General features: G+C 43.6%; 1 protein-coding gene across 1 annotated transcript; it reads right to left on the reverse strand.

Annotated features, from left to right (window-relative positions):
* Positions 1–2,640: 2,640 nt before the first annotated feature.
* On the reverse strand, positions 2,641–5,158 carry Cer1 (cerberus 1, DAN family BMP antagonist). The gene is made up of 2 exons (XM_006975991.3): positions 4,652–5,158; positions 2,641–3,039 (listed from the first exon to the last, which is right to left on the reverse strand). The coding sequence occupies exons 1-2, from the start codon at positions 5,156–5,158 to the stop codon at positions 2,692–2,694; spliced, it is 855 nt and encodes a 284-aa protein (XP_006976053.3). The 3' UTR covers positions 2,641–2,691.
* Positions 5,159–12,367: the final 7,209 nt, after the last annotated feature.

Here is a 12,367-nt window from a genome sequence, read left to right on the forward strand (position 1 = left end):
CTAGGCTGACTGGTCCATCAGCTCCAGGAATCTGTAAACACACACACACACACACACACACACGCACACACGCACACACACACACACACACACACACACACACACACGCACACACGCACACACGCACACATACACACGCATGCACGCACATGCATCAGGGCTGGGTTTACAGAGGAGTGCCACCACTTAGCTTTTACATGAGTACTGGGGACATGAACTCAAGTCGCCAAGCTGTATGACAAGCACTTTACTGACTGAGCCATTTTCCCAGCTCCAATCTCTCTCTCTCTCTCTCTCTCTCTCTCTCTCTCTCTCTCTCTCTCTCTCTCTCTCTCTCTCTCTGAGAGGAATATGAAACCAAGATTTAGGAAGGCAATGTTTGACAGAGAACCTGGTCCAGGGACACACTCAGATAGAACAGCTAGGTGAGACATCTGTAATAATAGACCTGAAAGACATAAAGCTAGAATGATGGAGAAGGAATGAGCAAATATAATAGACACTCTACTGAGAATGTCAAGGAGCTGGATTAGAAGACCCAAGTCAGCCGCTGGAAAGCTGAGGAGGTCCTTGATTATAGCCTTTCATGGATGCCCTGTGTAGAACATCAGTCAGTTCCGCAAATGGAAAGCTTCCATGTTGAATGGGGTCCCCTAGCTATGTAAGGAGAGCAGATGTATCTGGACCAGAGTGTGACAGAAGGGGTGCTGTCCCATCATCTTTTACCGTGAACTAGTCTATACACAGATGGAAATACAGCCATTAGTAAATCTGGATTCTAAAATCTGTTAAAAGAAAGGAAAATACTGCCCATGCAAGTTTAGACAAGTCTTACAAGGCTGACTCTCTTTACTGGTAAAATAGGTGATTGCCTGCTTCATAAGTTTTTTTTGAGAGGAGTAGATGGATTTAAAAGATGCATCTGCTGTCAGATGACACACATTTGTGATTTCCTCTCATCAGTGTCCTACACGCCTGTGTTTTTTTATACACTGAGCCACTAGACACTGCTTTTCCTTGCAAGTAAAAATGTCGGTGAATGGGCACTTTTATGAGGTTCTCACAAATCACTGTATGAATGTAAGCTCTGACCCCTCTATCAGCTAGCCCATCTGGAGTTTACATGAGAGGGAAGGGCAGGCCAGAAGTTTGAACAAAACTAATAATTGTTTGGAGCTCGGGCTTGAGAGCCTATTTGCAAGTGTAGATAAAAGGGATTTGGGAGGATGTAAGGAGGAGAAGGGGACCCCAACTGGCAGAGATGGGTTTACATAATCAGGGTTAGGCAGTTGCACACCAGACAGATGCTCAATAGCTTTTGGCACCCAAATATATTGACCAGCTGGGATATCATTAATGCTTAACAGTTTCATCCTTATGACCACATCTTGGCCAATTAGGTTGTCTTTGACCACCAAAGGGTATAATATATGCTCTTGTAAATACCACATGTGTATTTCTGCAGCTCATATTCTATTACACGGATGTGTTGCATAATATACACTAACTATAAATGCGTTTGCTTCTTCAGAGCAGCATGGTAGATGGTGATTTAAGAGGGATAGAATTAAAATGTAAAATTAATTTCTTGATAAACAGTAATTAGTCATTACTTGGGGAGGTGTGGGGGTGTGGGGGAGTACTAAAAGTAAAGAGATTTAAATCAAGTGATTTCTAAATAAATAATAAAAAAAATACAGTTATAAAATAATCTGGCTGGAGAAAGCCAATGCTGAATAATATTTGACACAAATAAATGCAGGCAGGAAGGAGGCAACTGCTAAGGGACAGTGGCTGAGTGACTTAAACAGGGACTGCTTGTGAAATCAGAAGCCAGGCCCAGTGTCATAAGCCCATGAAGTCATTTCAGAAGCACTCCTGAAAAACCAGTACCGGACAGTACGTGACACAGTAATTCAGAGAATTCTCCACACGCTGAAATTTAATATATTACAACACTTAGATCATGTTCAGAACTTTACATTGAAGCATCTGCTGAGTCCTATTTGTCACACACACTCTTAGACAATAGCGAGGAGCCCAAACATAGAAACCCAACTTGCTACAAGATTCAAAGGCCTGTGAGTAGATTTCACCCATAAACAGTTTCCCTTTAAAGTGACTTGCAGTGTATTTAACGGGAGACTTACTGTGTTTCTTAGTAACTTCTACGAGCGGCCTTTGACTCTAACACTGTTCCTGCATCTTCCTCATACTCCAGGAAATGGTTTGGTTCCTAGTGCCTGAGCCCCCTCCATGTGTGAACTGCTAAAAGTAGCCTCAATATTCCTTCTTCAAAGTCAGATAACCAACAGTAAAAACTTCATGTGGAGAGTATAAAAAGGAAAGAAAAAATATGGGCCGTCAAGCAAGCTGCTTCCCACATCTGTGGCAAAAGCCACTCAATAGAATCAAAATATTTCCTAAATCTCAAAGGCAGCGTCAAAGTAGGCAAAATCCTCTTAGAAATCCTTCTGAGAGCGAGGTGTTACAGTGAATGCCTGAAATCCCAACACTCAGGAAGTGGATCTGGAGCTTAAGGTTGTCATCCCTAGCCATATAGCATTTGAGGCCCAGAATACATAAGACCCCGTCTAAACACAAGTGAAAAAAAGCGGGGGGGGGGGGGGGGGGGGGGGGAGACAATTTCCCCTTTACGCAACCACTCAGCGTTTCCAGATTGAGCAACCCTCACTTGTTCTGCTGAGGCTTTGTTTTCAGAGGTAATCGTGGGATGGCTTTGGGAGCTGAAAGCCCAGGGATGAAGGACTCATGGGAACCAGCCGCTAGGAAGTGCTCCTCTCCATGTTCTGTCTTTGTCACACACTGGCATTCCTCCACTTGCGTCACCACCTTGACCACGGGGTTTGGGCTAGTGCAGTTCAGCCTCAAGTGCATGGTGGTGAGTTTGGTGGGTGAGCAGTGGGAGCAGAAGTTGTAGGGATGTGTCTCGGCTCCAGGAAAATGAATGGACCCGCATTTCCCAAAGCAAAGGTTGTTCGGGACAACAACTTTTTCACAGTCTTCATGGGCAACTGTCTGAAAGGCAAACAGATTAGGTCATCTCAAGGCATCTGGTACCACTCATGACACAGAAGGATGCTTTAGAATAATCTGAATTGGGAATACACTTTGTGATAGCCAAGAGATGATGTCCATTAGGGACAAGCTTTCCTTATGGAGTAACTCATCAGTTAGCCTCTAAAAAGCCTTAAGTTAACATGAAAATAACTCCCACCATAAACAGCATACTTGAAAGAATTTTCACCTAGTTGGATACAGCCAGTTGGGAACAAAAATCTATAATGGTGGCTTTCTTATTTAACCACCGTACTCTACCTTTCTGTCCCCCATAGGGCATTGTGTACAACAGCTTCTCAGTAAATACTGGTCAGTTAATCATGGAATAGGCCAGATACCACCAGTTTAATTCCATCCTGTTTTATTTGAGCTATAAAGCAGTCAAATCTGTGAAGCAGCAGAGTCACAATGTATGGACCTATGTTACATCACCTGTGCTGCTTTCTCATAACCCCATACGCCCAGTTTTATGTGTCTTTCAAAATATCTGAGTCAAACTCCTTCATTTTAATTTAATTAGCAATAGAATTAAAAAGTAAGAATTTCAAAGGAAACTTGATTGCCCTAGTCTTAGGAGCAATTTTCTAATTGCACACGGACCAGCAAAGCAGATATTATTACTTGATGACTGACTTGTCTTTGCTACACAGTCAATTGCCTTAGAATACTGCCTACTTAATTGGGTGGTGTTACTAGACTGTAAAATTTTAGTCTCTCCTGCACTGCTTCTGGTTCAGTGTCTTTTTGATGCATTTTCTGTATTTTAATTTAGCATTTGGAATGCAGGTGTTGCCAGGACTGGAGGAAGCAGAATAGTAGAATGTTCCTTTGTCTTAATGGTGCAGACCTGATCATGGTCACTATAAGCTAGCCAGCACAAGTTAGGAAGCAGGATAAGGAAAGAGATGTGATTTCACATCAAGGTTATTTTTGAAAACCTGTGAGGAACATAAATTACACTCTAAATTATGTTTTGCTCTCACAACGCCAAGAAATGATAGCGAGAATCACAACATGGAGTTTGTGCAGGAACATTTTAAACATCAGATAAATTTAGCAACTATTAAAGAAAGCTTTCATGAACCTGTGAGGTAGTAAGGTGTGAGCACCAGAAATGCATGTAGGGGCACCCAGAGAGATAGCCAGGGTATCCCACCTCACCTCCAGTTTGATTTACATGCTTTTCTAATCTTCATGAAGATGGAGATGAGCTGCAAGGTAGTTCTGGCAATTGCTCTAAAGTCCCAGTTTCCTAACTGAGCCTTACTTTTCTCTGTAGATAATACTCACTAAAAATATACACACTCAGCAGCGCTCTGTGCCTTCCAAATGATGGCTACCAATACAGGCCGTGCCACCATGCTAGTATGGAGCATTTCCAGCATGCCAAGGAACCATGGAAGTGTGAGGAGGAAAGGAGAGAAATGGAAAGATGATCACCTTTGGCCAAATCCCACAACATGGAATCAGGCAAGGCACAGGCTCTTGTCAGCCTCTTCCCAGCCTGCCATTCGACCTAGCTGTCCCCAAGTCTTGCAGACTCTGGCTGCTTTCCCCCTAGAATGCATACCTGGTTGAAGGGCACTGTCCTGCAGGTCTCCCAATGTACTTCATGGCTTTTGATGGGCAAGATGACCCCCCGGGAGGCTGGGCCTTTTCTGAACATGAAGCGATGCCAGAATCTCTTGGCTTCCTCCTGAAGAGGTGATCTCTCCACTTTCCTCTCATCTGCTGGCTGAGTGAGGGCCTGGATCCCCAGTGGGACATGATCACTTTCCACATCCTTTATGGGGTGAAGTTCTGTCTCAGGTTTCTTCCAGAATCTTCCAAGCCTGGACAGCATCTTCTCTCTCTGCCTCTGGCCTTCCCCAGCCTGGCTGGCGCCTATGAGGTGTGGCACCGCCACAAACAGATCTGGCTTGTCTTCTGCTTCCTCATGGTTGGCCATGGGGAGATCTCTGCGACCCCTTTCTAGGAGCACAAAGGAAAAAGAGCTCTGACTCTGGCAGCTCTCCACACATCGGCCTGCCTTCCCCAGAGGCAAGAGCACAAGCAGCTGAAGTAAGAGGAGATACATGCTACCAGGTTCCAGAGACGGAGATTAGATTCGCAGATGGCTGGGCCTAGAGGAGAGGCAGGACTGCAGCCAGGACGGCCCATATATGCTACCTGCCTGGGAGACTGGGGAGGCAGGTGGTCAGCAGGCAGGCAAAGCAAACACATTAAGTGTTTGCTTACATTATGTAGTGCTAATGGTGTCTTCCCGCCTTCACTTTGGCTCTGTATTTTTGAAGCCCCCCAGGGAAAGCCTGAGACCCAGGGGTTAATTAGCTGGTGGCTTAGCTGTTGTCTGAGACTTATGAGTGACTGTATTGGCAAAAACAACTTACCCTTTGTCATCGTTGTCATTAGGAGAAAAAAAAAAAAAAAAACAGAGCCTGTTAACATTTGCTGCACATCTGCACTGAACTGGGCTAGAAGAGACCCGGCCTGCTGTCTCCTGTGTGTATTCCAGAAGCCTGGAAAGCAAAGCAAACCAAAAGGACATGTTATGCAAAAGTCCAGGCCTGGGAGAGAGAGAGAGAGAGAGAGAGAGAGAGAGAGAGAGAGAGAGAGAGAGAGAGAGAGAGAGAGAGAGAGAGAATCTGCCACAATGGTTAGCAAAGGACTTAGCATTGTGGCTCAGCAGCCTCCTTTGCCTTCTCTGCATCCACATGTGGATTGAAGCTGCTGGTCACAGCCGAGGAGCTAAGGGAATACATCTTCCCTGTCCACATGTGGAGACTCAGCATTCTGGAGTTAATCCTCCCACATTAAGAAGCAAACACCGAGTGCCAAATTTCACAACTGGCCAGAGATCAGTAAACTCTTGCAGTTGTTTACAAATTTCTCCACAGGATCCCAAGTGACATAAGCTGACAGCTCATCAATCAAGGATGATAATGCGTCCCTCAAGCCACTTCATCATCATTGTTATTATTGTTTTTTCTTTCTTTAACTGAGCTAGGCTTGACAATGTGGACAACAAAACGGGGCTTGATGGACTTGGGGATGAAGCTGGAGTGGGGAGCCCTTACCTGACTGAATCCACATCTGCCGTAATTCTAAGTAACTGGCGATCAGATTTAATAAAGACTGAGACAAACACAATTCTTCGGGGACCAAGGGGGTAGATGGCAAATGTGAGATTAGCCCAGGATACAAGAAACATATAGCACCCCAGCTGGGAAACAACACATTTGCTTATCTCCCATGGCCCTTTAATTTAGCCACCACAGGCCTTTCGTTTGCTGGCAGAGGTAATCCGCAATGTACTCTCTTTTTGTTTAGTATGCGGCTTTCTCTCCACAAGTTCCCCACTGAGATGTCTTCCCAGGCATTTGTGTTCATGATAGTCACGGCTGAGTTCTACGAGGCAGAGCCTCCCATAAGCTATTTATAAACTATGTGTAAGTGGATTATCATTTGACTAGACTTCTAAAAGATGTATATTTTACTTGTTCCAGACGCCCCTGGTACTTTTCCTGGTATTCACTGAAGGCCTGTTGATCCATACCACAAGAACATTGACATTCACCATTTATTTTAAATAGTCTTTTTAAAAACATGCATGACACTTGAATTTCTTAGCTCTCCTCAGCCGTCCAATGCGCTGAGCTTTCCAGAGCAGCCATTAGATCTTCTGGTAATAAATATGGTGCGAAAGCCAACTAGGATACATTTCCTGGTTCCTTTTTAACTTCATTGTTCAGTGACTTAAATTCCACCGGTCAGTCAGTCATGCAGTGTCTAGCATGACCCAAACTAAGCACTAATCCAGGGATTCTACCTGGGGTCTCATTTTACCTGGTTCTGGAATTACTGGCTATTGGATACAGTTGGAACAATTTCTGTTGAACAGACATCTGTAGAAGTCTTACTTCGTGGATGAAAAGTCAGGATCGATTCTAGAAAATGACTAAAATGATTAAAATCTGGCTCCCGCCTTAAGCGGATTAGGTATTCAGGGGGCACTGGTTCTCTAATTTTATTACCTATGGGGATGTCAGTCACTCATTTTTAATTTTCTTTTGGTCTTAACTTCCCCTCTTCTGGGCCTAAATTTTGGTACTTATAAATGCCAATTACAAATCACTCTCGGAGAATTTCCTTTTGCTCTTCTGTCCCTTCCTGCTGCTGAAGCATGCAAATATCCTGACTGACACGAAGCCTCCTGTGGGAGAAGCATGGAATGAAAGGCCAACTCCAGACCATCTCTTACAGCTAAGGACAGGGAGGCTCATCTTTCTCAGCGCTGTATATTCTCATCAGTTCTAAAGTTCTGGATGTGACATGCTACCATTTAACCTTAAACATATAAATGAATATTTTTGCTGCTTTCAGAGGGAACGGGTGACCTCTGTTGGTCTTCAGTTGGCATAGGCATCTCTTCTGTCCATTTGGATGAGTCAACTGCAGGCAGCTCTGGAGACTTCTAAACACAGCAGGAAGCTGTCGTGGAGAAAGTCTTACAAACTCCTAGTGTACTCCGAACCAGCTGTTACAAGGAAAGAAGCCTGAGCCACGTTGGGTACACCCGAGAAGCTAAATCCATTTCATGGGCCCAGGTAACTGAGAGAGCCACAGCAACCAGGCTCAGAAATCACTCACTTCATCTGGCCACAGATGCTCTGATTCTGCTTTTAATTTGATCTCGTGTTCAGGGAAGTCATGTGTCTTTTGCAGCCCTAGAACCCTTTCTGAAGATACCTGTGTGAACTGTTTCCTGTACAAGTGGCATTTCTATAGCATATCAGGGAAAGGCAGCCATGAAAGTCAATCTCTCCAAAAAAAAAGTGTTAAGGGCCTCACAACTGCCTATGAGAGAATTCTGTTCCCACAGCGTCTCCAAAGGATGCTGGAAAGGCATGGAGTGTTCTCTCGGGTTAAGCAGAGGCCAATTCTTCCCTGAAAGTCCTTTTCTCAAATCAACAAAGGGTGAGAGGCCACTGTTGATACAGAGATAGGTGTGTGAGCTCAAGAGGACAATTGAGAGATAGAAAAGGAAATTCAGTGTGACGGCTTTGTTTGAGAATTCTATTAGGGTACATGTCATCCCCTCATTTCTACTTTTCCCCAAAACATAGGATAGCATAGAATCATAGGAACATCAGTTTTTTTTAAATGCAAACTAAAGCAGAATCTGTTTTAATATTTAATTTAGTTTTTGTTACTGTGTGTGTGTGTGTGTGTGTGTGTGTGTGTGTGTGTGCGTGCGTGTACATAGCTTCAAAATATATATAAGTCTATTTTTTCCTAACGTATTGGTCCTGGGATGAAACTCGGGTCATGAGGCTTATCTGCAAGTGCCTTTACCCACTGAGCCATTTTGCCAGCCCTTTTTCCTTATTTTTCGAACAAGGAGAATGGTAGAGTAAGTGGTTTCTCATTAAACCATTTTCTCAGTAATTTACTTTAGTAAGTTACTTAAAATATAGAACTATTTCTAATATTATTTCCTGGCCCATTTATGGAAAGCACATATTCAGAAGCATCCCCTTCCCCAATTCTGTTCTATTCCCTGGACTCATTCATTCATTCATTCATACAATGAATAGGTGAGTACCAACACTGTAGAATTGTAGGGACTAATGATAAGGATGTCCTTGTCCATGACTAGTAGATGATTTAATTTGTAGTGTTAATTTAATAAAAGTGCTATTTAATCAAAATGTAAGAAAACTTTAGGCAGATACCATTCTTATACTAATCAGGCTCTATCAACTATTCACAAATGCCAAAACACATTGGATTGCACACTGCTTTTCTTCATTTTACTCAATAAGTATTCACTGAGCACAAGCAAATACAGTAGACGTTATACAACAGCTTTCCTTTCTTTTTGAGTAGGTCAGAAGTAACCAGATTCAATAATACAAAAAGGTTCCACAATAAAGTGCAAGCCTTTTCCTGATCCCTTCTCCCTCCCAGACTGCTGTCCTTGCCATGATCACCTGCTACCTGAGCTTGTTTGCTTTGGGGTACTGTATGTCTCTCAACTTCACCAAGGACAACACTGTCTCTTGGTTTGGTCATTCTGGGTGACTTCTGTGTCCACAGGGATGGCTTGTGACCATGTCATACTAATAACACGTCATTGGTATCAGATGGATGCCCACTCAACCCTGTCTGAAATGGGATAACCTCCACTTCCATCGGCCTCCTCACCCACGATATTCTGACCTGACCCCTGTTGTACCCAAGAGCCACAGCCCTCTGAACTGCGACTTGATGTTTCACACTCACATCGTGTTTGTGGCTTCAGTTCTTACACTTCCTTGTTTCTACATCATGGTCCTTCTTTATCACCCTACTACCACAATTCTAATCAAGTAATGGTTATGTGAATATTTATTTAATATTTGTCTCTACTCTAGATTTTAAATTCTAAAAACCATCAACTAGATGGTTCTTGTCACCATCTCAGGATGTAAGTCAGTTCCTTTCACAGTGTAAATGCTCAAAGGTAATAGTTTAATAAATGGGTGAGGTCATTGATCAATGTGCATCTGTGAATCTTCTGGTCTTCACGTACTGTACTATTCAGCTTGAATTCCATGGTTCACAACTTTGGATTTCTTTCTCTGTTCCCTGCCCTTACACATTCCAACCCTGGAGACATGAAGCTATCCACCTGGGCCCATGGCTACAATACAGCCACACTGCTACCAGAGACAACAGCAAGATGGGACAAATCGGCTCTGTACAAAGTCCTTCTCCCAACCCTGCCCAGCACTCTGCTATTACTCTAGGCCTCTCTTGATTTTCCATATGAACTAGAACTCCAGTTATCTCACCCTTTGATTGCTCTGTCCTGTCCTCATTTTCAGCAACTGACCTTACTTCTTCTTATACAGAGAAAGACGGAAGTCACCAGATAAGAGTTTCTCACATGTGACCTCAAACCCTGCCAGTTCAATGTCTCCTTCCCCGTCCCCCAGAATCACATCCTCTCCACACTTCACTGCATAGCCCCACAGCAAGCTCTCCTAGTCACCTCCCTTAGCATTTTCATAATGTCGGACAGGCTCAGACTTTCAAAATGTCTCCTGAGGAGGTGGGAGGGGGGAGAATAGGGGAACCAGTGGCTGATATGTAGAACTGAATGGTATTGTAAAATAAAAGAAAAGAAAAGAAAAAAAGAAAAAAAATGTCTTCTGAAGCCCTAAAAGCTTCCATGTCCTCCTGCCCTCCAGTGTTCTCATCTGCATTCACAACTCAGTAATGGGATTGCTTGTTCAAACCTGACCTCTAATTTCTTCTCTGCTTTCACACTTACCGGCTGAAGTCCGGCCTCCACTTCTTTAATACGCCCTCCCTCCTTCGAGGACCATCTCTGCCTTCCTGAACTCTTAGCAACATCGAATTCATTTTTCATGGAGTCAGTCCTCAGTAGACTAAAGACAGAAGTGAGCATCAGAAAGAGGGTGAAAAGACATGAGAATCTCAAATCTTTGAATTACAAGAGCAGCCTGTTGCCAGTATTGAGAAAAGTGTTTTCCCTTTTTTATTAATTTTTTTCTTTATTAAGAAACTTTTTATTCATTTTACATACCAACCACAGATCTCCCTCTCTTCCCTCCTCTCCCACCCCAGCCTTCCCCGGTCAACCCACTGCCCATTCCCTCATCTGACAAGATAAGGTCTCCCATGGAGAGTTAGCAGAGCCTGGTACATTCAGTTGAGACAGGTCCAAGCCCCTCCCCCTGCATCATGGCTGTGCAAGGTGTCCCACCATAGATAATGGGCTCCAAAAAGCCAGCTCATGCACCAGGCATGGATCCTGATCCTACTGCGAGGGGGAACCTTAAGCAGATCAAGCTACACAACTATCTCGCTTATGCAGAGGGCCTAGTCCAGCGCCATGGAGGCTCCACAGCTGTTGGTCCAAAGTTTATGAGTTCCCACTAGCTTGGTTCAGTTGTCTCTGTAGGTTTCCCCATCATGATCTTGATGCCCCCTTGCTCATAGAATCCCTCTTCTCTCTCTTTGACTGGTCTCTTGGAGCTCAGCCTGGTGCTTGGCTGTGGATCTCTGCATCTGCTTCCATCAGTTACTGGATGAATGCTCTATGATGACAGTTAGGATATTCACCAATCTGATGACTGGAGTAAGCCAGCTCAGGCACCCTCTCCACTATTGCTAGTAGTCTAAGCTGGGGTCATCCTTGGGAATTCCTGAGAACTTCCCTAGCACCAGGTTTCTCCCTATCTCCATGATGTCTCCCCTCTATCAAAGTATCTCATTGCTCTCCCACTCTGTCTCTGTTCCAGCTTGACCATCCTATTCCCTGATGTCCTCATCCACCATCCCCTATCCTCTATTGCCCACTTCACCCCCAGTTTACTCATGGAGATCTCATCTATTTCCCCTTCCCAGATCGATCCATTTGTCCCTCTTAGGGTCTTCCTTGTTAGCTAGCTTCTCTGGAGCTGTGGGTTTTAGTCTGGTTATCTTCTGCTTTACATCTAGTATCTACTTATGAGTGAGTGTACATAGTATGTTTTTCCTTCTGAGTCTGGGTTACCTCATTCAGGATGATATTTTCTAGTTCCATCCATTTGCCTGCATATTCCATGATGTCATTGTTTTTTACTGCTAAATAGTACTCCATTATGTACATGTACCACATTTTCTTTATCCATTCTTCAGTTGAAGGGCATCTAGGTTGTTTCCAGGTTCTGGCTATTACAAATAATGCTGCTATGAACATAGTTGAGCAAGTGTCCTTGTGGTATGGTTGAGCATTCATTGTGTATATGCCCAAGAGTAGTATCATTGGGTCTTGAGGTAGATTGATTCCCAATTTTCTGAGAAACCACAATGCTGATTTCCAAAGTGGCTGTACAAGTTTGCACTCCCACCAACAGTGGAGGAGTGTTCTCCTTGCTTCACATCCTCTCTAACATAAGCTGTCATCAGTGGTTTTGATCTTAGCCATTCTGACAGGTGTAAGATGGTATCTCAGAGTCATTTTGATTTGCATTTCCCTGATGACTAAGGATATTGAGCAATTCTTTAAATATCAAGAAAGGTGTTTTCTACATAGTCTAGGTAGATCTCCAACTCTGAATGCTGGTACTAGAGTCACATGTCCTGACTTGGGGTTAGCTCCTTCTTTATTCAGTCATTTAATGACAGATAGAGCTAGGCTTAACTAAGATCCATGTGTAGCTTCTTTTTTTTTTTTTTTTTTTTTTTTTTTGGTTTTTCGAGACAGGGTTTCTCTGTGTAGCTTTGCGCCTTT

The sequence above is a fragment of the Peromyscus maniculatus genome, chromosome 2, assembly GCF_049852395.1.
Source record: "Peromyscus maniculatus bairdii isolate BWxNUB_F1_BW_parent chromosome 2, HU_Pman_BW_mat_3.1, whole genome shotgun sequence".
NCBI lineage: Eukaryota > Metazoa > Chordata > Mammalia > Rodentia > Cricetidae > Peromyscus > Peromyscus maniculatus.